The 25,692-nt window shown below is 44.9% G+C and overlaps 1 protein-coding gene across 1 annotated transcript in view; it reads left to right on the top strand.

Annotated features, from left to right (window-relative positions):
* The window catches only part of INTS9 (integrator complex subunit 9), a 154,558-nt gene that overhangs the window by 42,786 nt on the left and 86,080 nt on the right, over positions 1-25,692 (top strand). Inside the window, exons 5-8 of the mRNA XM_077489259.1 lie at positions 3,223-3,362; positions 9,491-9,574; positions 14,739-14,859; positions 19,441-19,575. Coding sequence (XP_077345385.1) covers positions 3,223-3,362; positions 9,491-9,574; positions 14,739-14,859; positions 19,441-19,575 — 480 coding nt within the window. The remainder of the gene's footprint in view (positions 1-3,222; positions 3,363-9,490; positions 9,575-14,738; positions 14,860-19,440; positions 19,576-25,692) is intronic.

The following is a 25,692-nucleotide window of genomic DNA, read 5'->3' as shown; positions in this document are numbered from 1 at the left end:
CCTCATATGCATAGTGCAATTGCTTCTACATATGACACCAGACCGACTCTTGCGTTCACCTTTGCGCGTAAGCACGGGTTTACAAGGAAGGGTGTTTTTATTTTTTTTTTAAACCATTTTGCGCCGGGTGGATGTCCTGGGAAGTCCTTGACTTTACGGGGGTATATATAAATAATGCCTGTAGCTACAGACATCATTCAGATATCGGCTTTTTCCGCCGCCGATTCCCTGCACCATAAGAACGATCATCGCGGCTGTTCCGCCGCTTGATCGTTCTTACGGGGGGGGGGCGTCCTCCCGCTGCCCTCCGGTGCTTCTACCGACTCACGGCTTCCATCGGTGGGTCGGACACAGGATCCGCCAGCCCCCAGATGTTCATCATAGAGATTTCCAGCGGACCAGATGGTCGCCGCAGGCTGGGCGCGATGTTATGGCGTATATATTGCAGTCCTTGCAATATTTTATGTCACAGGCTATTTGTGCAGCGCCCTTTCAAACACAATTTTTTCGAAAAAAATACACTTCACTGACTTTTATAAAAAAAAAAATGAAACAGTAAAGTTAGCCCATTTTTTTTTTGTATATTATGAAAGATGATGTAATGCTGAGTACATGGGTACCTTACAGTTTAAAATTTCACAAACTCTTGGAATGGCGACAAAGGAGGGTACTCGAAATCTTCATAGGCGACACTTTAAAAAATTTTAACGGTTGCCAGTTTACAGGTACACAGGAGGCTCTGTGCTAGAATTATACGTGTGTGATTTGAACACTGTTTACATTTGAAGGCACGACTTAAAGGGGTTGTAAAGGTTCATTTTTTATTTTCTAAATGGGTTCCTATAAGCTAGTGCATTGTTGGTTCACTTACCTTTTCCTTCGATTTCCCTTATAAATGTTTTTTTTCTTTGTTTTCTTTGTCTGAATTTCTCACTTCCTGTTCCTCCTCAGTAAGCTGTTCTGGCTGACTAACCACCACTCGGATGATGGTGAGAAGTTTACTGAGGAGAAACAGGAAGTGAGATATTCAGACAAAGAAAAAAAACATTTAGAAGGGAAATCTAAGGAAAAGGTAAGTGAACCAACAATGCACTAGCTTAGAGGAACCTATGTATAAAATAAAAAACGAACCTTTACAACCCCTTTAAGTATGTGTTTTCTTTGTTTTTTCTTTTTTTTTTTTTTTACACTCTGACTTAAAAAATAAAATAAAAATCTGATCACTTTTATTGCTGTCACAAAGGATATTAACATCCCTTGTGACAGTAATAGGCGATGACAGCTACTGTTTAGGGAGGGATCTGGGGTCAAAAGTACCTTTTTTATTTATTTTTTTTTTTTTTAAAGCAAAAAAAATATGTTTTTGATCTTTCACTTTTCATTTTTTTTTTTTTTTTTTCAGCCTGGATGTCACTCCAGTCTTCCAAGGCCATAGAGTCAATCAAAGAATGTATTTTTTTTTTTCCTCATGCAAACTAGCGGTAACTGGGGCGGTCTCCTCCCGCCAGTTCGGAAAGTGTCCCAGTGCCTATTGAGCCTCTCAGACTGGTCTCATGAGAAAGACAGCGGTTTCAATAAAACGCGTGGGGGTTATGGCTGATATCTTCAGCCATAACCCTGGTAAACCACTTGCAGACCTCAATGTACACCAGTTCATCCTAAAAGTGTTCTGTAGGGTTGAGGTCAGGGCTCTGTGCAGGCCAGTCAAGTTCCTCCACCCTAAACTTGCTCATCTATGTCTTTATGGACCTTTCTTTGAGCGCTGGTCCCAATCATTTGATGGAGAGGGGAATTTGGTGCAGGTTGTTTTATAGGGGTTGGGCTTGGTTCCAGTGAAGGGAACTCCTTAAGGCATACTAAGACATTTTGGACAATTTCATGCTCCCAACTTTGTGGGAACGGTTTGGGGATGACCCTTTCCTGTTGCAACATGACTGAGCACCGGTGCACAAAACAAGGTCCATGAAGACATGGATGAGCGAGCTTGAGGTGGAGGAACTTGACTGGCCTGCACAGAGTCCCGACCTCAAGCCGATAGAACACCTTTGGGATGAATTATAATGGAGACTGCAAGACAGGCCTTCTTGTCCACATCGTTGCCTGATCTCACAAATGTGCTTCTGGAAGAATGGTCGAACATTCTCATAGACACACTCCTAAACCCTGTGGACAGCCTTCCCTGAGTTGAAGCTCTTACAGCTGCAAAGGGTGGGCCAACTGAATCTTGAACCCTACGGTCTAAGACTGGGATGCCATTAAAGTTCATGTGCGTGTAAAGGCAGGCAACCCAATACGTTTGGTAATATAGTGTAGTGTATATATACGTAGTGTTCTAGGCAAGTGGTTAAAGGACCATCTTTTCAACCAATTATTGCTGCTAAAAATGATCTAAGGAGGTTGGTGAAGGAAACGTACTTAACTTGACTGACCCACTTCCACCTCCTCTTCCAGATATCAGAATTTCTCCTTTGTGTTTGATTCCTAAGAAAGAGCCTAAAAGTTTTTCGCTTCATACGTCGTTTATCTGACCAACAAGTTTTCACCTGATACATCGCTTCTTACCAACAAGTGTTTTCTGAAGCATGTTCTGGGTTGGATTGATAGCTACAAGTCGTAGATTCATCCTAATTTACGTCTTTGACCAAATTCAGGCTTCAAAGGGCGAGCCAACTCAATACTGAACCCTATGGACTAAGACTGGGATGCCATTAAAGTTCAAGTGCGTGTATAGACAGGTGTACCAATACTTTTGACATTATAGCATAGGTAGAGTAGAAAGTCGCTTGAATCAACAAACCCACCTAATGGTGGCCATACACTCTCTTCAATCAATCTTTCCCAATAGGAATAATCAATCTAAATATTGGATTTCGATCAGCCATTGGAAGACGTTTTTGAGTATGTCTCAGTTCCTTGTTCCCTACTCCACCTAAAAATGAGGGATACTTTTCAGAAGGAGGCGCTCTTTAACTTGTGTATGGCAGTGTTTTGTCGTTGCTGACTGGAAAATGGAGAGCTGGAGGCACTGAAGCAATTTGTTGACTTTTATTAGTTGCATATAGAGGTGCAGCTGGCACGATCATATAAAATAAATATTCTCCAGCAGAAATGACCGCTCGGAGCTGTCTGGGTGGGATAAGATGAGATGCGGCTGACGGGGCGGGTGGGGGGGGGCGTCTGAGACATGCCGACTCATTTAATATGCTGCTCTTTGCTTTTCAGACACAGCTCATAGATCTGTCTACTGTAGATGTGATCCTAATCTCTAACTATCATTGTATGATGGCACTGCCATACATCACCGAGCACACGGGATTCACCGGCACCGTCTACGCCACCGAGCCCACCGTACAGATCGGCAGGTAAACTCTCAGGAGAGAACAACTATTTATATAGCCTGTTTTTATTTTTTTTTATATTTTTTTTAATCTGTTGATTTTTTTTTTTTTTTTTTATACTTCTATTTTTTATAATATTGGTTATGTTCTTTTATAGAGTAAATTCACAGCAGTCCCTGCCCCAGAGTAACTTAAGCTGGCCATAGATGGATGAATATTCGTCCGTTTTCAGCAGGGAACAGTCGAATTTCCATCCCTGTGTTGCTTTCGCTGTTCAACAGAAGTCGATTGGCTGAACGAAAAAAAAAAAAAAGTACTATTTATATATCCAGCTTTACACTCTGATAATCTTTTTAGTTAAACAGGCACATAATCATTTAAAGTTTATGTAAAACCAAACAATGATCTTTTCCTATTTGCTGCCTTTTGGTCTGTTAACCACTTGAGAATTTAAAAAATAAAGCAGCCCATACATTAGTCTTTTTTTTTTTTTTCATTCAACCAGCAAATTGAAAGGGGGAAAAAAAAAAAAAAAAAGCACTCAACTCCCCCATCCACACATTTTGATGGGGATGGGGGAATCCACCTCGATGAGCCCTTGTATTCTGATAGAGGGGGGAAATGTCCCCGCCATCAGAATACACCGATTGAGTGAAGAAGTTCCATCAGGTTTGTTGTACAGAAAACCATTCAGGCCTGCCCATACATTGATTGATTGAAGCTGAACCAGCTGCATTTCAATCAATGTATGGTTGGCATAAGAGATGCATACAACAAGGTTTGTAGGACGCATTGCTTGCACACAAGTTCCTCTCCCGCTGGCGCTGGTTCCACCACCGCTGTTATTGGCAATTACTGGCTGTCAAAATGACAGCCAGCAATGGCTTTTAAATTGCACCACATATAGCCAGTTTAGGAGATGCATTCAAAACAGTTTTTAGGACGTATCTTTTGCACCAAGCTCCTCTCCCCCTCCTGCTGTCCTGCCTATGCTGTTATCTGCAATTACTGGTTGACAAAATGACAGCCAGCAGGGTCTTTAAATCGCAAAGCACATATGGCCAGCTTAAGAGATACTTTCAACAAAGTTTGTAGGATGCATCTCTTGCACCAAGCTGCTCGCCTCCTGCCACTGGTCCGCCTGCTGCTGTTACTGGCAATTACTAGCTGTCAAAATGACAGCCAGCAATGGCTTTAAATCACACAGCATGAACAGCTGGCAAAATGGAACTGTTCAAGTGTACAATGACACTTGCAGATAGCTTGTAAGTGCCATTGAATAAATACAATGTAACACTGTTTCTCTTTTGTTCATTGACGGACACAGCTCCTTTAAATCTTGACCGTAGGGTTATCACCCCTCCTTCAGGCGAGCACTAGGCAGAACATGTAATACATGTGAAAACAACAGAACTGTACAGTTCCACCCAGGGGGCGGTACCTCTGGCTATAATCCCTCAGCCTGCTTCCTGCAGCTCAGTTTTTTTTCTACCTAGTGAAGAAGGACCTAGGCTCCCTGCCGGGACCATCAGTCCTGGGGATTTCTTTTCTGAAATGTTTGCCTTTTGCGCAAGATATTGATCGTGAGATCTGCTGTCAACAGCCGGCTGGGTGACAGGCTGGATAAGTATAGTTCCTTGTAGTCTCCCCAGCCCGGCCATCGAGCATGAGCAGGCCCTAGCTACGCTCTGGGTCGGCCACGACATGGCTCCAGGGTTGGCTGGTGAGCTATATGCTCCGGGTCACGCATATGACCAGTCTACGGATGTCTTTGTCACAGTGCCATGGCCAGCAGCCACCCCATACTGCTCGGGTGTGGGTCTGTGTTGGGATGCCTCCAGCTCGCCCCCGGACGCTAAGTACATCTCTCCTTGTCTTGGCAGGACAGATCAGCTGGGCATTCCCTGGAAGATCGATTTATGAGGTCCCTCGACTCCCTTTCCTCTCTCCCTGTCCCTGTGTTTCCCCCCCCCCCTCCTGCGGGGGACGCTGCATGGCTGGGCTGTGGTGCAGTGTATGTACCTGGGTCAGGGGTCCTCCGGGGGGGCTCTGACCCTTAGCTGGGGCCTGCGCTGACTGTCCGTGTGCTGTCATCTGTCTCTCTGCTGGGGTCTGTGGGCTCTGCACCTGCTACCGCCATAGCGGTGGCCGCTGCCATTTTCTGTAGTCTCTGTGAGCAGCATGGCCGTCTGCCATTTTCCTAGTGCTTTTTCCTATACAAGAATGGCCAGCGGCCATTTTCCTGTAGCCTCAGCACCGTTTTTCTACCCAGCGCTGATCCCTGTGCCTCAGAAGAGCACGGTTTTTACTCCAAGACACTTGGACGGAACTGTACAGTTCTGTTTTTTTCCACATGTATTGCATGTTCTGCCTAGTCCTCGCCTGAAGGTGGGGTGATAACCCTACGGTCAAGATTTAAAGGAGCTGTGTCCGTCAATGAACTTCAGAGAAAGGGATTTTACAGTGAGTACAAAAATCCTATTATTGTCTCATTGTATTTACTATTTAATTTATATGTAGATCAGTGGTGTGACCTTTGATCTGCACATGACACCAGTTAAGGAAACCTTTCTTATTTTTATTTATTTTGTATTCAATAAAAGGTATTCAATTTTAAACCCTTATTAAAGCAGAACTAAACTCTCAAAAATGCTCATTTCTACTTTACAGTAATGCAGCGGTTACATCACAGTCATGGTCTCTATGGGCTACATCTGGGTGCTAGGTTTTCAGCATCTTGATTGGCCGGTGCTTTTGGTGACATCATCCTGCTCATGCAGACAGAAGTCAGTCAATCCGGCACAGCCAGATTGTGCCTGGAATGCATCCTGAGCTGCGACATTTCCAGTCTAGGAAGTAGATGGTGACAGCTGGATGATGTCTGAGCAAAGATGGCTCTGTCTTTCATGGATAGAGAAGCAGATGAAGGCATTGTCTAAGGAAGCACGTTTACCTCTGTGTGAGCAGTATTAAACACCTGGAAGTTTTAACAATGACACATTACTTGTGCATGTGTGCACTTGACAGGTAAAAATATATCTGATGCTAGGTCCTACATAGGGATTGCAATGCTGATCTGAATGAACAGAAATGGATAGATATTTTTACAACCTCTGCTTTCATATATTCACTTTCCTCTTACAGCAGTTCATATTCATATGTTTATCACTGAGCGCTGTATTAGTGTCACTGGTCCCCAAAAAGCGTCAGTTAGTGTCCAATTTATCCGCCGTAATATCGCTCTTTGGATCTCGTTTTGAGAGTTGACAACAACAAATGCAAATAGCACACTTGAAGTGAACTCTGTACCTTGTATCTGCTCCTTGTAAATGGGATAATGAGGGAATAACACACACCTGGCCATGGAACAGCTGACCAGCCAATTGTCCCATTACTTTTGGTCCCTTAAAAAGTGGGAGGCACATATACAAACTGTTGTAATTCCTACACCGTTCACCTGATTTGGATGTAAATACCCTCAAATTGAAGCTGAAAGTCTGCAGTTAATGCAAATCTTGTTTGTTTCATTTCAAATCCATTGTGGTGGTGTATAGAGCCAAAAAGATTAGAATTGTGTCGATGTCCCAATATTTATGGACCTGACTGTATATCTGATGCTAGGTTCTACATAGGGATTGCAGTGCTGAGCTGAATGCACAGAAATGGATAGATATTGTACTTACAACCTCTGCTTTCATATATTCACTTTCCTCTTACAGCAGTTCATATTTTTAGCACTGAGCCTTGTATTGGTGTCACTGGTCATCAAAAAAGCATCAGTTAGTGTCCAATTTATCCGCCGTAATATCGCAGTCCTTCTATAAGTCGCTGATCGCTGCCATTACTAGTAAAATAAATGAAAATATCCCATAGAGTGTAGACGCTATAACATTTGGGCAAACCAATAAATATATGCTTTTTTTTGGGGGGGGGGGGGGGGGTTTCACCAAAAATATGTAGCGGAATACATATTGACCTAAATTGATGAAGAAATTCAATTTTTTTTTTTTGGATATGTTTTATGACAGAAAGTAAAGAATATTCTTTTTGTTTTATTTTTTCAAAATTGTTGTTTTTTTGTTGTTTTTATAGCGCCCAAAAAAAAAAAAAAAAAAAGGCAGAGGTGATCAAATGCCACCAAAAGAAAGCTTTATTTGTGCGGAAAAACCCCAATTTTATTTGGGTACAGCTTTGTAAGTTAAAGTAACATATCGCAAAAAAAATGCAGAAGAACGGGGGCGGCAAAACGCGTATCCAAAAAGTGTTAAGCCCCAAAACCTTAGTCTGACTTTTCTGGTTACTTTTATAGATTACATTACGAGGTTGTGAGGTTATATTTCAGCTCTATAGTCAACACCCAGGTTTTAGGCTACCTTCTGTGACCCAGCCTGTTTGTTTGCAATTCACATTATTTCGGTTTTTCATCATGTGATTAGACTGCAGCCCAAAGGAGGTTTGTGCACATTACCAGCATTTCTCAACCCTTTTTTTTTTGTTTTTAAGTTGGGGCTCCCTTTTAATAGTATGCAAAATCACGAGGACCCCAAGTCAAAAATGTCATAAAATGTAAATGTTAATTATCAATGGGAAACCTGAGACTGGAACAATGCACACACAACCACCTTTATAAAATGAAATTCACATCTGAGGTCCCCTGTCGCCTCAGAGGTCCTGCATGACATCAGTGGTCCACCATCACATCAGTAGTTCTCCCTTTACATCAGAGTCCCTCCATCACATCCGAGTCCCTCAAATCCCTCCATCACATCAAAGTCCCCAATTCATATTGGAGGTTCCCCATCACAACACTGGTTTTCCCTTTACATCAGTGTCCACCTATCACATTCAATTCAATTCATCAATTCATATCAGTGGTTCCACAACTCATCAGTAGTCTCTCATTCATTTCAGAGGTCCCCCATCACATCAGTAGTCTCCCATGCATTTCAGAGGTCCCCCATCACATCAGTAGTCTCCCATGCATTTCAGAGGTCCCCCATCACATCAGTAGTCCCCCATTCATTTTAGAGGTCCCCCATCACATCAGTAGTCCCCTATTCATTTTAGAGGTCCCCCATCACATCAGTAGTCACCCATCACATCAGTGGTTCCCCAACTCATCAGTAGTCTCCCATTCATTTCAGAGGTCCCCCATCACATCAGTTTTCCCCTATTCATTGTGGAGGTCCCCCGTCCTATCAGTGGTTTCCCAACTCGTCAGTAGTCACCCATCACATCAGTGATCCCCCAACTCGTCAGTAGTCAGCCATAACATCAGTGGTTCCCCAACTCATCAGTAGTCACCTTTTCATATCCGAGGTCCCCCATCACAGCAGAGGTCCCCCATCACATCAGTATTCCCCCTATTCATTGTAGAGGTTCCCCAACTCATCAGTAGTCACCCATCGCATCAGTGGTTCCCCAACTCATCAGTAGTCTCCTATTAATTTCAGAGGTCCCCCATCACATCAGTAGTCCCCCATTCATTGTAGAGGTCCCCCATCACATCAGTAATTCCCCAACTCATCAGTAGTCACCAGTTCATATGTGATGTCCATATCACATCAGAAGTTCCCCAACTCATCAGTAGTCCGCCATCACATCAGTGGTTCCACAACTTATCAGTAGTCCCCCATTCATTGTAGAGGTCCCCAACTCATCAGTAGTCACCAGGTCATATCCGAGGTCCCCATCACATCAGAAGTTCCCCAACTCATCAGTAGTCCCCTCTTCATATCAGAGGTTCCCTCATCACATACATCGCATGAAATGGTGGTCTATCCAATTATATAATAACCTGCATTGTATATGGGTGGCAGGGATTTGTGCAAAGTTTTCCATTCAGATTCTTGCATGTCTCTGGTTATAGCGTTTTTTTTTTTTTTCTGAAGGTGTTTGAGTCATTGAAGAAAATCAGCTTCAGGTCTGATTCAGTGGTGGCTTATCTGCCTAACACAGGAAGGGAGTCCAGAAATCAATTCTGAGACTTGGTGTTCATCACTTTTTATTAAATATTTTTCTATTTAAATCTATATCTAACACAACACTCCAGAAAACTCCAGTAAGCAGTTTGTGTGGTGTTTTATTATGCCATTCATTATCTTTGTTTGGTGGGGGGTTGCACTTTAACATTTGTCTGTTCTGTGTCTCAGACTCCTCATGGAAGAACTGGTTAATTTCATTGAACGCGTTCCGAAGGCGCAGTCTGCCACCAAGTGGAAAAAGGAGGATCAGAGGTATTAACGAGCCGTTGTGCCTTTGATAAGTAGTGTGTTCTGGTCTGCAGGGAATTTTTAAAATTGTACGGTCAGGATTTTTTGTTCCTTTCCTTTTTGCAACCCCATGCTTCAGAAATCTCTGGAGTCTTTCAGCACATTACATGTAGATAATGTTATGATATCTGAAATGACACTGCTTGCATTTAAAAAAATATACATTTAGTGATTCATTAATGAATGCAGAGCTGCAATAACATTTGTCTTTATCTACCTGGAATTCAGTTTAAGGCTCGGTTCCCACTGGTGTGATGCGGCAAACCCTGCGATTCAGTGCCGGTTTCCGCATTGGATCTGAATCGCACAGTGGTTCACATTGAGATCTGTGAACTGCTGGGGTTGTCCATGTAAAGTTAATGATACCCCCTGATCAGTTCTCAGATCGCATTGCAAACTGTGAAATGGTGCAGGAATCGGATCGCATAGGTGTGAACACCCATGCTATCCGATTCCAGTGCAGAACAAAAAAGGGTCCTGTACCATCTTGGTGCGAATTGTGATTGTGAAATTGCTTCGCACAGACATTGCATGTGATCTGCACAGCTATGCGGTGTGAATCGCATGCTATATCTGGTATCACACTAGTGTGAACAGGCACTCGGTCCCGGTTCACATGCCATGCTGGAACCAGCGTGACTCCTGTATGGGTTCCCGCATCGCATATCACCTGCCAGCAGTTCAAGCTGACATCTGCGAACCGCTGCGGGTGTCAATGCAAAGTTAATGACACCCCCAGATCAGATCGCAGTGCGAACTGCCAAATGCTTCAGGAATCGATCCGATTCCAGTGTGGACCAAAAAAATTGGTCCTGCACCATTTTTGGTGCGCATGCGATGCAAATTAAGCTGAATTTGCTTCGCACAAACATCGCGTTTGATCTGCACAGCAGTACTGTACAAATCCACATGCAATGTCTAACATCACACCCGTGCGAACCCAGACTTGAGCTTTAACCAGTTAAAGCGGGGCTCCACCCTAAAGTGGAACTTCCGCTCATCGGAACCCTCCCCCCCTCCGGCGCCACAATTGGCACCTTTCAGGGGGGAGGGGGATGCAGATACCTGTACAGTACAGGTATTTGCACCCACTTCCGGCATAAATATCCGCAGAATCTGTGGATATTTACGCCACTTCCTGCGGGTCCCCCGCTGTCCGCTGGGAAACACACGGATCCCAGGGACAGCGGGGACCATCCTTATTGCGCAGCGCGATTCGTGCATGCGCAGTAGGGAACCGGGAAGTGAAGCCGCAATGCTCCATTTCCTGATTCCCATACCCAAGATGGCGGCGGCAGCACCCGAGAGACGATAGAGAGATCGGCTTCGGGTGCCGACATCGCGGGCGTGCTGGGTGGGTAAGTGTCCTTATTTTAAAAGTCAGTAGCTGCATTATTTGTAGCTGCTGACTTGTAAAAAAAAAAAAAAAAAACGGCCGAACTCCCGCTTTAAAGACCGCCCACCACATGTATACTACGGCAGGGCGGCTCTATTGCGTAAAACAACGTACCTTTTAAGTTGTTTCATGCAATACTATGGGTGCCCACTGCACAGAGGAGGAGCCAATGCGTGTATTCGACGGAACCGATGTTCGCTGGCCCCCTACTATCACTTCACAGAGAGGCAGAACGGGGATCTGCCTATGTAAACGGGGCAGATCTCCGTTCTGACAGGGGACAGCGTGGAAATTGTGTGTTCCTAGTAATCAGGAACAGCGTTATCTGTGTTCTTCCTGTCAGTACACACACTGAGGGAACACATTTAACCCTTTGATCGCTGCTGTAGTTAACCCCTTCTCTGACAGTGTCGTTTATACATTGATCACTGCATTTTTTATTAAATGTGTTTAAAAATGTGTATGTAAAAAAATGTATTTTTTTTAGCACTGATCAATGTATTGGTGTCACCGATCCCCAAAAAGTGTCACTTGGGGTCAGATTTATCCGCCGCAATCCCACTAAAAAGCGCTCATCGCCACCATTACTAGTAAAAAAGTAAAATTCCATAAATCTATCCCGTGGTTTGTAGATGCTATCACTTTTACTAATCAATATGCGCTTATTGAGATTTTTTTTTTTTACCAAAAATATGTAGTAGAATACATATTGACCTAAATTGAAGAAGAAAGTTGTTTTTTTACTTTTTGTTTTTTTGGATATGTATTATAGCCGAAAGTAAAAAATATAGTTTTTTTTTCTCAAAATTGTAAGACTTTTTTTGTTTATAGCGCAAAAATAAAAACTGCCGAGTTGATGAAATACCACCAAAAGAAAGCTCTGTTTGTGGGGAAAAAAGGACATCAATTTTATTTGGGTACAGCGTCGCAGGACCGTGCAATTGTCAGTTATGCCGCATACACACGAGCGGACTGTATGGCGTACTTAGTTCGTCATACAATCCGACGGACAGTCCGTCGTACTTTCCACTGAACGGACTTGACCACACACGGATGCACAAACAGTCCGTCGAAAGCTTGCGCGATGACGTGTACAGCACGTACGACGGGACTAGAAATAGGAAGTCCAAGACACAGCAAAGCACCCTTCCGCCGTGTAAATCCTTTCTGGGCATGCGCCATTCTTAGTCCGTCGAACTAGCATACTGACGAGCGGATTGTCCGCTGAAACCAAAGTACGACGGACAGAATTTCGAAAAATCGGAAATTCTTAGTACGCCGGACTGCACGCTGAAAAAGTCCGCTGAAGCCCACACACGAGCGGATTGTCCGCTGAAATGTGTTTCGACGGACTAAGTACGCCATACAGTCCGCTCGTGTGTACGCAGCATTAAAGTAACGCAGTGCCATATCGCAAAAAAATGGCCTGGTCTTGAAGGGGGGTAAGCGGCACATATCATTATAATCATATGGCAATGGGTGGAAATTACTATTAGATGGTAATTTAGCTGAACAGACTCTGCAGTGCCGTGTTGCAAAAAATAATGGCATAGTGAAGGGGGGTAAATCTTCCAGAGTAAAACATTTTTTTTTTCTGCCAGTAAATACCTTTATAGAACCCACTTCCTGTTTCTTGTCTGGTCAGTAGCCTAGGCTTATGACATCATGCACAGCTCGCTCTCTCTCACTCTCATGAGAGTTTTTCCAGGAAGGGCGGGGGGATGAGTCATAAGGAGGCCAATGAGTGCTGCAGAGCTGGAGGTTTGCCTCTGTGTGTCTTTGTAAATCCAGGAAGTGAACAGGCAGCAGCTTCAGCTGCCCACAGTTAAAATGGCTGCATCCAGACTCAGTGGAGGGAGATTTGTGCAGCATATATGGCAAGTACAAAATCGCAGCACAGGCTTATCCAATTTGAAAGTGGAGTTCCACCCAAAAATGGAATCCTTGTCACAGGTATTTGCTCCCACTTCCTGGCATAGATCACCGCGGCGTTCACAGTGACCTATGCCACTTCCAGCGCCTACTCTGTCCTACCCCTCCAGTATTCTGGGAGACACACAGGTCCCAGAACACAGCAGGGACCAGTGAGGACGCTCAGCCTACTCGCACATGCGCAGTAGGGAACCAGGAAGTGAAGCCGCACGGCTTCACTGCCTGATTTCCTTACAGCAGCCGCCGAGAGCTGGCAGACAGATCAGCTTCGGCTGCCGACATTGCGGGCTCCCTGGACAGGTAAGTGTCCATATATTAAAGGTCAGCAGCTGCAGTATTTGTAGCTGCTGGCTTTTAATAATTTTTTTTTTTTTTTTTTGGGCAGACCTCTGCTTTAAGTACAAAATGAGGTTTATTTACTATGCTGGAGAGTGCAAAATAAGGCTCACTTAGAAGCTGCATAGAAACCAATGAGCTTGTATATATAAAATAATATGCAAAGTGGTTGGAGGGAAGCTTCAGAAGGGCAAAAATGTTTTTATTACAAATAATATGAGCAGACTGCAGTTCCTCTTGGGTTGTAAAGGTTTGTGTTTTTTCATCTTAATATATCCTATGCAAGGTGAAAAAAACACCTATCGGTCAATCCCTAACCCCCCCATTATTTTACTTGCTTGAACCCTCGAACTTGTCCCACGGGGAAATGCTCGTTCTTTGCCCGTGGGTTCTCGGCCCTTGATCGGATAGATTGATAGCATCACAGCCATTGGTTTCTGCTGCTGTCAATCAAATCCAGTGATGCGGTGGGCAGGGCTGAGTCCCGCATTCAGTGCCTATGCTACACATACTAGCTCATTATGAATTACCTTAGGATGATGCTCTGCAGTGCCGCCCGCACTCCGCTCCCAAAGCCGACATCTTTCCTGGAGTTACTTCTGGGGTCGCGGGCTCCGGCGCTGTGATTGGCCTGAGCCGCAATAACATCATTCCCACGCATGTGCGCGGGTGCCGCCAGTACGGCACAGGTCCTGAACAAACGGCACAAGCGGGCACAGTGGGTATGCACCAATGACGTTGGCATCAGCGCTTATAGTAAATATCTCCTAAATGGTGCAAGTTCAGGAGATATTTACAGTACCTACAGGTAAGCCTTACTTATAGGCTTACCTGTACGTAAAATTAAAGAGGAACTACATAATTTCAAATAAAAACATCTTTGCCGTTCTGGAGATTCCCTCCAACCACTTTGCATATTATTTTATATAAACTGTGATTCTGTACTTGCCAAATATGCTGCAGAAATCTCCCTCCATTGAGTCTGGCTGCAGCCATTTTAACTGTGGGCAGCTGAAGCTGCTGCCTGTTCACTTCCTGGATTTACACAGACACACAGAGGCACACCTCCAGCTCTGCAGCTCTCATTGGCCCTCTTAGGACTCATCCCCCCCACACACACACATCTTTCTGGCAAACTCTCAGAGTGAGTGAGAGGGAGTTGTGCATGATGTCATAAGCCTAGGCTTTTTATCCGACAAACAGGAAGTGGGCTATATAAGGTATTTACTGGCAGAAAAAAAAATGTTTTGCTATCCAAAGTTAAAACAACAAGGGCAGAAGATTTAATAGGTGAAAAGTTAAAAAAATGGCTGAAGGTCCACTTTAAAGAGGAAGACTTTACTTCCAATTTTATCATTGCTGTCTCACGTGGTGGTTTACAAAAAAAACTGGGGCATTTGTGTGTAATCGGTCTCTTTTATTTTCTCTTTATCAGTCTCTGAACATCTTTTGTTTTGCTTGTAGACAGCTGCCGGCCCCTCTCAAGGATGCCGTAGACATCTTCACGTGGAGGAAGTGTTACACAATGCAGGAGGTGAACTCGGCTCTCAGCAAAATCCAGCTGGTGGGATATTCACAGAAAATAGTAAGTGCCAAGGTTGCAAACCAGCACAGAGCAGTGAATGACTTTTTGCTGTCGTCCCGTTGCCTATCCAGTAGCCATTCAAGTGGTTCCCGAGCTAAACTTGCATACACGCCCGCCACGTCATGCACTCCCATAGAATAATGGGAAATGTAGTTCCTATTTATCCCGTCGGATGTGACGTGATGCAAAGATCAGGCGCTTGGGAACAGTGCATTTTTCTGACCGATTCAATCACCGGAATCAGCATGGATTCATGAATAATCGTTCTTGCCAAACCCAATCTATTAACCTTCTATGAGGAGGTGAGTTGCCATCTAGATAAAGGAAGGCCCGTAGACATGATGTATCTGGATTTTGCAAAAGCATTTGACACCGTTCCCTATAAATGTTTCCTGTACAAAATATGGTCCATTGGCATGAACCATAGGGTGAGTACATGGATTGAAAACTGGCTACAAGGGTGAGTTCAGAGGGTGGTGATAAATGGGGTGTACTCGGAATGGTCAGGGAGGGGTGGGTAGTGGGGTCCCCCAGGGTTCTGTGCTGGGACCAATTATGTTTAATTTGTTCATAAAGGACCTGGAGGATGGGGTAAACAGTTCAATCTCTGTATTTGCGGACGATACTAAGCTAAGCAGGGAAAAAACTTCTCCACAGGATATGCAAAAAGATCTGAACAAATGAATGGGGTGGGCAACTACATGGCAAATGAGGTTCAATGTAGAAAAATGTAAAATAATGTATTTGGGTGGCAAAAATATGAATGCAATCGATACACTGGTGGGGGGAAGAACCTCTGGGGGAATCTAGGACTGAAAAGGACTTGGGAGTCCTAGTAAATGATAGGCTCAGCAATGCCAATCTGCTGCTAACAAAGCAAACAGAATATTGGCATGTGTTAAAAAGGGGATCAACTCCAGAGATAAAATGATAATTTTTCCTCGTTACAAGACTCTGGTCCGGCCGTACCTGGAATATGCCATCCAGTTCCTGGGCACCAGTCCTCAGGAAGGATGTACTGGAAATGGAGAGAGTACAAATAAGGGCAAAAAAGCTAATAAAGTGTCTGGAGGATATTAGATATGAGGAAAGGTTGCGAGCACTGAACTTATTCTCTCTGGAGAAGAGACGCTTGAGAGGGGATATGATTTCAATATACAAATACCGTACTGGTGACCCCACAATAGGGATAAAACTTTTTCACAGAAGGGAGTTTAACAAGACTGGTGGCCACTCATTAAAATTCGAAGAAAAGGTTTAACCTTAAACTATGTAAAGGATTCTTTACTGTAAGAGCGGCAAGGATGTGGAATTCCCTTCCACAGGCGATGGTCTCAGCGGGGGGCATCAATAGTTTCAAGAAAGTATTAGCTAAGCACCTGAACAAACGCAACATACAGGGATATACAATGTAATACTGTCATATAATCACACACATAGGTTGGACTTGTGTCTTTGTTCAACCTCACCTACTATGTAACGTCACAGGGAAGAAAATCATGGATTAATTAGGAAGTAAGCATTTTTTTTGAGGAGAGGGAGCCAGGAATTCAAAGTGGGGCTGGATCCTGGAGTCCGGCTTTTAGTCTTGGTGAGGAGGGTCTCCAGGATAAAAAGAGGGGGTGAATCTCTCAGTGGGGGGCACAGACAGCAATAAAAACCCGGCAAGTGGTCTAATTCTTCCTTACTGTGAAAAATATAATCCCTGTACGGGCTGAGGATGCTCTTTCCACCCTCCCATGTGACAACACTTGGTGCCTAAATGACTAAGCACCAATGTTGTCTCCTCAGAGGAAGGAGATGAGTTGCATGATCTCTATAGCTGGAAGTCACAGTCTTTTTCCTTCACTCCCAGCAGCCAACTGGAGTGGCGAGGGAACGATAGCATGTACATGTGAAAGAGATCAACTTGAAGTAAATCATTTTATCAAATTGTGTGAATGTATTGGGGATCGTTTTTGTGTATAGTTTGCAGTGCTTTTTTTTCTCAGAGAATAGGTGCAGGTTCACCCACCTCTGAGCCCAAATCCCTTGGTTCCACCCCCTGCCCACCTCCCACCCACCTGAGAATACAGAACCAAGTATCATTTTGGGGTGCTAAGTAATTTGTATGGAATGTGATGATGATAATAAGAAAAGTAGTGAAATACGTCCCCTGCAATCAGTAACAATAGATCCCCCCCTTCAGGCAACAACACCACCCTCCCTTCCTGACAACAAAAGCAGCAACAATAGATCCATCCTAGCAGCAATGCACCTCTGCAAGTATCAAGAGACTGTCAGAAACCATGAAATCAGACCGAGACAGAAGTACAGTTAAATCGCACTTGTTTAATAATAAAAGTAAAAAAAAACGTAGTCAAAACATAGCCAAAGTTCAGTAACTGGAATAGATAGTCAGCCAAGCCAGAAGTCAGGGATCAATGTAGTGAAACAGCAAGCAGGATCTGGAGCCAGAAGGCATGTCAACAAAGCCAGTCTTTAAACAGGAACGCAGGGGATCGTCTCTGTGATGTTGATCAAGGCGAAGGCAGCGATCCTCTGGACTGGACGGCTTAAGTAGGCAGGACTGACGAGCAGGATATCATCAACAACTGAGTACCTGTGGAGAGATAGGAGCTGGCAATTAGCCGATAGCTCAGAGACGGAAGGGCTGAGCCCAGCCCTGACAGAGACCCTCTAGCACCCTCAGCAGTAGATCCCTCCTAGCAACAATTGTCCCCCTCAGCAACAATAAGACCTTTCCCAGCAACAGTAGATTTCCCCACCAGTGGCAGTAGATCCCCCAGAAGCCAGTATCAACAGACCCTCTCAGCAACAATTAACCCCCTCAGCAGCATAATACCTTTCCCAGCAACAGTATATTCCCCACCGGTGACAGTAGACCATCCAGCACACCCAAGCACTCTTTTCCATTACATACATTCAGTGCTGGGGTGCCGGAACTGGGTTTTCCAGCTGAAAACAAGCCCTGATAGTTTTTTTAATTATGTGTACACGGGTCCTGACACATTTCTATATGGCATATACAGGCTCTGCTTTGTACCAGACGGAATCTGTCTGATGAAAGGCAGTAGTCAGGGGCAGTGCTGGACTTTTATGGCAGAAAGTAAAACTTTTTTTTTTTTTTTCAAAATTTTTGTGGGAATAAAATGATATACATTTTGTTTGACTACAGTGTTGCATGACTGCGCAATTGTCAGTTAAAGTAACAGTGCCGTATTGCAAAAAAAAAAAAAAAAATGGTCTGGTCATGAAGGGGGTTTGTTCTGGGTATTTTTTTATAGATGGGCAACTCCTATTGTCATATTGATTAGTGGTTCCAAATTAATAATATTTACTGCAGTGGGAAACAGACCTAAAAAGATGCACTCAGCAGCTTTCCAAAATAACTGTTCTGTTTTATTTGAAGGTTTTTACACACATGATTACGTAGGTGCCACATTAATATTACAATTGTACTTGTATGTTAACAAGGGGCGTATCATATGTGGGCTAATTCTAATCAGGATTCAAAAGAATGCAAACACATAATGAAAACATTAGTGCCTTGTGCAATACATACAAAATACAATACAATTATAGAATAGAATAGAATTTAAAAAATTTTACTTTTACAGGGTTAAATCTGGAGGGTAAGTGGATATAGATAAAGACTACACAGGCCCGGTTCACATTAGTGCGATGCGAGAAACCTGCGAATCCAGTGCGGGTTCCCGCATCGGGCCTGAATCACGCAGTGGTTCACACTGAGATCTGGGAACCGCTGCGGGTGTCAATGTAAACTTAACGACGTTCGCAGATCGCAGTGTGATCTGTGAAATGGCAAAGGAATCTGATCGAATAAGTGTCAACACCCATGCGATCCGATTCCAGTGCGGAACCAAAAAAAGGGTCTTGCACCATTTTGGTGTGAATGTGATGCGATTTCAGACATACAGTTTGTATGCCTGAAATCACACCGTACAGAAATCGCATCTACACAGCAATGTGGTGTGAATCACATGCGATGTCTGGCATCGCACTAGTGTGAACCCTGGGCCTAAAGTGTTAGTACACTCTTTTTTTTTTTTTTACCTACAGGTAAGCTTATAATAAAGCTTGCCTGTAGATAAAATCAATATCTCCTAAACATTTAGGAGATATTCGGTGTCCCTGAAGCCGGGGACATCACCAACACATCCGCTCTGAAAGAACGGCATACCTGGGCCATTCCTTCAGAGCTGTGTGGCCCGGCCTACCCTCCCAGACGCAGTAGTGATGTCATCGCGGCTCGGCCAGTCAAGTGGCCGCAGAACGCAAACCTTGAAGGAAGGCCGGGTGAAAATGGAAGCCTCTGCAAGACTTTTATTATGTGCTAGCATGCGGTGTATCTTACTACATTGTGATGTTAGTTTGCAGGAGAAAAATTCTTTAAAAAAAAAAAAAAAAAGTTTATTACCGCTTTAATCTGATTGGTAGAAGATGTGGTAAAGGAGAATATAGACTTCCTTGAATGTTTAGTATCTTGAATCTTCCAGCAAAAAGGTGGGCTTGTAGCCATCTTCTCTGCCACCCTTGTAACCTCCACCTGTCTCGCAGGAACTGTTTGGCGTGGTGCTGGTGACACCGCTGAGTTCTGGTTACGCCCTTGGAAGTTCTAACTGGATCATCCAGTCTCATCATGAAAAGGTGTCGTACATGTCCGGTTCCTCTCTTCTGACAACTCACCCGCAGGTAAGTGGCTGAATAATCTAGAGGTGCAAAATCATATTTCGCCTTTATTTCGATCGTTTCTGCAGCAAAATACTTTTTTTTTTTTAGCATGCAGGCGAGTGTATTTTTGAGCTTCAGCTCTCTCGTACAGTTTTTATTTAATTGCTTAGAACTCGAAGGATAACACTAGTTAAAGGCGGACCTTCAGTCATTTTTTCATCTTTCCATCCTATTAAATATTATGCCCTTGTTGTCTTAACTTTGGATAGAATTTTTTTTCTGCCAGTAAATACCTTATATAGCCCACATCCTGTTTCTTGTCTGGTAAAATGCCTAGGCTTATGACATCATGCACAGCTCTCTCTCTCTTTGCCAGGATGGGAGGAGGTATGCCCGAAGTTCGATCTATCTAGGGCCAGCTTAACAGCTTAAAGAGTAACTCCACTTTTTTTTTGTTGAGAAAAAAAAAAACTTCTGGAAAAATCAGTAAGCCAATCACACAAGCAGGAAATTATATATCAGGGGGGTTGGTGTTCTGTACTCCATCTGTATACAGGACATCTCCAGGTAACCATATTACATTGCATTTTACATAAAATTACAGTGGCTGCAGACTGAAAGAGAAAAGTAATGTTTAATAACATTCAATTACAATATGACTTGTGTTGCAATTGTATACGCTATATTATTATATTTTAATTTGTGATTATTATTATTTTTTTTCTCATGAGTTACCCTTTAAGTTTACAATTGCAGTTGGGGGCAGTAGTAAAAACAGGTGGTTTTTACTACTCCCAGCCCCCACCTCATGAGGCTGCAGAGGCAACTATATGTGGGTATAGCTACAGCAGGCAGTGTCACCCATTTAGGTGAATGGAATTTTGCTGCAACCCCCTCACAACAGCGTACAATGTGCACAGCTGTGCATTGTAACCAATCGGCTTCTAACTTCAGCCTGTTCAACTAAGCTTTGGCAATAAAACCTGGAAGCCGATTGGTTACTTTGCACAGTTGCACCAGATTCTTGATGATAAAGCATGCCTGTACCTTTCAACATCTTGCATATTACTATTGGCCAGAGAGGCTTCCCATCATTATATTGGGCTATTAGGAATGGCAGAACTTAACCACTTGACATCCGCGCTATGGCCGAATGACAGCCACAGTGCGGATCTGAATTCTTGGCAGGCCGTCATATGAGGGGGTGTGCGCTCGCTGTGATCAGAGTCACTGAGACTCGGGTGATCACCGATCCGAGTAAGGGGCCGGTCCCAGCCCCTAACCTTGTGATCAGCTGTCAGCCAATGACAGCTGATCACATGATCAAAACAAAAGCTCGGTGATCATTTTGTTTTTCTCCTCACACTGACAGTGGAGGAGAAAAAAAAGCCGATCCCTGGCTCATCTTAAAGGGACATCGGTCCCGAAAAGGAAGAGGCAATTATGCCCCATTTATGCCATCTGAAAATGCCCACAAGTGCCACCAGTGGTGCCAATCAGTGCCAACTAGAAGTGCTGCCTATCAGTGTAACCGATCGGTGCCCATCACTGCCACCTATTGGTGCCCTTTTGTGCCGCCTCATCAGCGTACATCAATGACAGACAAAAATTACCCGTTTTAAAATTTTTATAACAAAATAAAAAAAAAAAAAAAAGGCTTTTTACGTTAAAAAATAAATAAATAAAATCGCACTGGTGATCAAATACCACCAAAAGAAAGCTCTATTTGGGGGGGGGGGGAAAGTCTAAAAAATTAATTTGGGTACAGTGTTGTATGATCGCGCAATTGTCATCCAAATTACATCAGCGCTGAAAGCTGAAAATTGGTCTGGATAAGAGGGGGGGTTTAATTGCCCAGTAAGCAAGTGGTTAAAGGGGTTGTAAACCTTTGTGGTTTTTCACCTCAATGCATTCTATGCATTGAGTTTAAAAACTTTGTAGTGCAGCAGCCCCCCAGTGCCCCCGTTTTACTTACCTGAACCCTTGTTTTCTCCCCCTGGGGACAAGCACACCAGCTCTAGTCAGTGTCTCGTGTCCTGATTGGCTAGATAACAGCGCAGTCATTGGCTCCCGCTGCTGTCAAACAAATCCAATGATGCGGCCGCCGGGGCCTGCCTGTTTGAGTGGCCCATGACCAAAAGGTTTGGGAAGACACTGCACATGGCCAGTTCACACCACATGCAGTCCAGTGCGCTTTTGATAGTAGGTTATGTGGTTTTCAATGGCATAGTTCACACCAGTGCATTCAGTTCCAGTGCGTTCCAGGACAAAAAAAAAAAGTAGAGCATGTTGCATTTTTTTCTGCACTGGACTGTTCTGGAATGCGGTAAAATGCCCCAAAATGCACTGGAAGCATATGTCCTTATTTTAGGTTAAGAAAAAAAAGGGGGGAAATGCACGGGACTACATTAACAATGCACTGGAACCCACCCAAAAACGTGCATGTAGAAAAGCATCCAGAGCGCATCCGGACTACATTTCTATGGTGTGAACTGGCCCTTAGTACATGTTGGAATTCTTCCCCTGATAATATCTTTAAGGATTTCACACCATAGAAATGCAGTTCGGATACGTTCTAGATGATCTTCTGCATGAGCGTTTTTGGTGCATTTTTAATGCAGTCCAGTGCACCCCCTCCCCCCCTCCTTTTTTTTTTTTTTTTGTAAAATCTTTATTTTGAAATAGTTTAACAGTAAAATACACTGAAGTATACAGTAGACAGGCGTGTCAGGTCCAAATACAGAACAAATAAACCGCAGGAAACAATGACACCCATAAGAACTGTCCTGGTGGCCGAGAGTTGGCGGCTTATGTCAGACACATGAGTCAGGCAAGTGACTGGTAATAAACGTCTGGAGTGTCTTCTTGCCTACTCATGCCTATTCCGATTTCTATGGGCTAGGGCCCCGCTCCAAGGCGCCTCTGAATTGGAAGGAGAGGACGGGCCGGGGCCTACTCCCCCACCCCCCGCCATACAGAAGGCCGGGGAGGCATGGGACCACCCCCGGCGGCCGCCCAGGAGAGAGGGGCACAAACACCTCCAGCTACCTCCTCCGAGCGTCCCCCGGGGGTAAGACAGACCCACAGCAACCCCCCCGCCCAGGAGAGACGTCCCAGCATGGACCCCTCCGGACAGGAGGATTCCCCCCCGCCAGCTAAACAGGGCGGCTGCAGGACCAACTAGCCCACAGGAAGCCTAACGCTCCATCACATCTCAATACCACGTAGGTCAATAAAAAGCAACGTCTTAAAGTGTAGAGTACAGAGAAGGAAAGTAAAGAAGAACAGCAGAAAGGGTGATAGAGAGATGAGAAGGGGTAAAGAGGGGATTGGGAAATGGGGTGAGGAAGGAGGGTGGAGCCTACCTGACATCCCTGAGAAGTGCAGCGGTCCAGCACCAGGCGAGTCTCAGCAGCAAATTCGACACTCCGTCCATGGGGCAAGAAGGCGAAAAACAACCACTAGGTGGGAACATCAGTGTGTGTGCGGGATCTCAAAGAAGGTTCCGCCAGCTCCAGTAGAGCCAAGTCCAGACTGGAGGTAGCGTATATAGTTTCGGACATGTAGGTTGTCCGTGACTGCCATATGCTGTCAAACTTAGCCCGTGTACCTCTACAGGTTGCCACCCAATGTTCAGCCTCTCTAATGTCATTCACTTTTTTGACCCAGTCTTCCCCCGTGGGAGTCCTGATTTGTTTCCAGTAGATCGGTATAAGACGTCTGGCCGCGTTCAACAGATGCGGCAAAGGGCTCTTTTTGTATCTACCAATCGGGATCGGAGGGATGTGTAAAAGATAGTTGGTCGGAGACAGTGGTACATCGAAATGCAAGACTGCTTTTATGTGGGATCGGATGTCCGCCCAAAATGGCTTAATTCGTGGGCAATCCCACCAAATGTGAAGGAGGGTGCCCAGTTGGCCACATTCCCTCCAGCACCGGTCCAATACCGAAGGGTAGATACGTGCTAGGTCTGCCGGCACTCTGTACCAGCGAGACAGGACTTTATAATTAGTTTCTTGGGTTTTGGACTCCATGGAGCTTGTGTGAGTGAGTTTGTATAGATGGGACAGTTGGGTCGTGGAAAAGTCAAGTTGCAGCTCTCTCTCCCACACCCGTATGTACGTTGGTCTAGCGACCTCGGTAACAGCGCCAAGCAAGCGATATAATTCTGAGATCATGTGGGGAGTGGGTTCGTCTTCAACAAAAAGACGTTCAAAAGGTGTAAGGAGCGCTTCATCCCTGATTGAGTGGCCATGGACTTCAAAAAAGTGGTGCAATTGCCTGTATCGCCAAAAGTTCATGGCTGTCTGCGCGTGCCCGGTCTGCAGGGATTCGTAGCTGACCATTTGGCCTCCGCTGAGAAACTGTCCACAACGGGCATTCCCGTCGGCTGCCCAGGGGCCAAAAAAGGCCCTCCGTTCCCCCGGCGGCAACCACAGGAACCCCCCCAACGGGGCAAGCGGCGAAACAGGGGGGGACAGACCCAGCGTCTTGTTCATTTTATCCCATATTAAAAGAGATTGTACAGTTAGGCCGCGTACACACGGGCGGACTGTTCGCCCAACTTTGTCCGCTGAACAGTGTTTCAGCGGACAGTCCGCTCGTGTGTGGGCTTCAGCGGACAGTTTCAGCGGACAGTCTGACGAACAAAGTTTTTCGGAATTCCCGTAAGACAGTCCGCTGAAACTTGGTTTGAGCGGACAGTCCGCTCGTGTGTAGGCTTGTTCGACAAACTAAGTCTCGCGCATGCTCAGAAAGAATTTACACGACGAAGGTTGCATTGCAGTGTATAGGACGTCGTTTTTCTAGTCCCGTCGTACGTGCCGTTCACGTCATCGCGCACGCTTTCAGCGGACTGTTTGTTCATCGTGTGTGGTCAAGTCCGCTCATGCAAATTTTGAGCGGACTGTTTGTCGGATTGTTTGACAAACTAAGTTGGGCGAACAGTCCGCCCGTGTGTACGCGGCCTTAGAGGGGAGACATCTTCCGACAGCCCCCTATGTTCCGGGGACAACCAGGGTTCATACGCCAAGTCTCTCCCAGCCAGCCATTTTTCCAGAGAGACCCACATTTTTGACTTAGTATGAAATTTCCAATTAAGTATCCTCTGTAGGACAATAGCCCTGTGGTACCTCTGGATATCTGGAACCCCCAAACCTCCCGCCAGCTTCGAACGCTTCAGCAAGGTCATGGCTATTCTAGGTTTCTTTGTGTTCCACACAAATGCCGACAGAATGCTATTCAGTTGGGTAAAAAACAATTTAGGGAGGGAGATGGGTATCATTTGTAGAAAAAATAGTACTCGGGGCAGGATATTAATTTTAATAATATTAATGCAGCCTAACCACGTAAAAGCGGTTTTGGTTCACTGCAACAAATCCGCCTTGACCGTATGTAATAAGGGGGGGAAATTGGTGGCATATAAGGCATCAAAGCGGTTTGTCAACTGAATGCCCAGGTACTTTAATAGAAGACGTGGCCCAGGTAAAGGGGAATGCTAATTTCAAATGCTCCGCTTGAGACGGGGCAAGGTGAATAGGTAAAATCTCCGACTTGGAAAGGTTTATCTTGAAATTGGATAACTCACCATAAGTCCTCAGCTCCTTCAACAGAACCGGCAACGAGATCAGGGGTTCAGAGAGATAGAAGAGCACATCGTCCGCATACGCCGACAGCTTGTGCTCCGTCATCCCAACCTTCAGGCCCCTAATGTCTGCGTTCGCCCTCACCATACAGAGCAGTGGTTCTAGGACCAAGGCAAAAAGGAGGGGAGACAGCGGGCACCCCTGTCTCGTGCCGTTTCGAATCGGGAACCGGGAGGAAAGCACCCCATTCACCTTCACCTGTGCACACGGAGTGGAGTACAGGGCCATAATCGAGGACAGCATACGCGTCCCTAACCCCTGAGCTTCCAGTACCACCCGTAAGTACCCCCAGTCGACGCGGTCAAACGCCTTTTCGCCGTCCGTCGAAAGGACGATGCAGGGTTTAGGATTGGGACTGTTACGTGCCCAGTGAATGAGTTGAATTGCCCTGATGGAGTTCTCTCTCGCTTCCCTGCCACGAATAAACCCTGTTTGGTCTGGGTGGATAATTTGGGGCAGAAGACTCCCAAGTCTGTTTGCCAGGACTTTTGCT

The sequence above is a fragment of the Lithobates pipiens genome, unplaced genomic scaffold (assembly GCF_037356315.1).
Source record: "Lithobates pipiens isolate NorthernLeopardFrog02 unplaced genomic scaffold, aLitPip1_a1.2 Scaffold_18, whole genome shotgun sequence".
Classification (NCBI taxonomy): domain Eukaryota; kingdom Metazoa; phylum Chordata; class Amphibia; order Anura; family Ranidae; genus Lithobates; species Lithobates pipiens.
The sequence above is the reverse complement of the archived record's forward strand: the minus strand, read 5'-3'. Positions and strand labels throughout refer to the sequence as shown.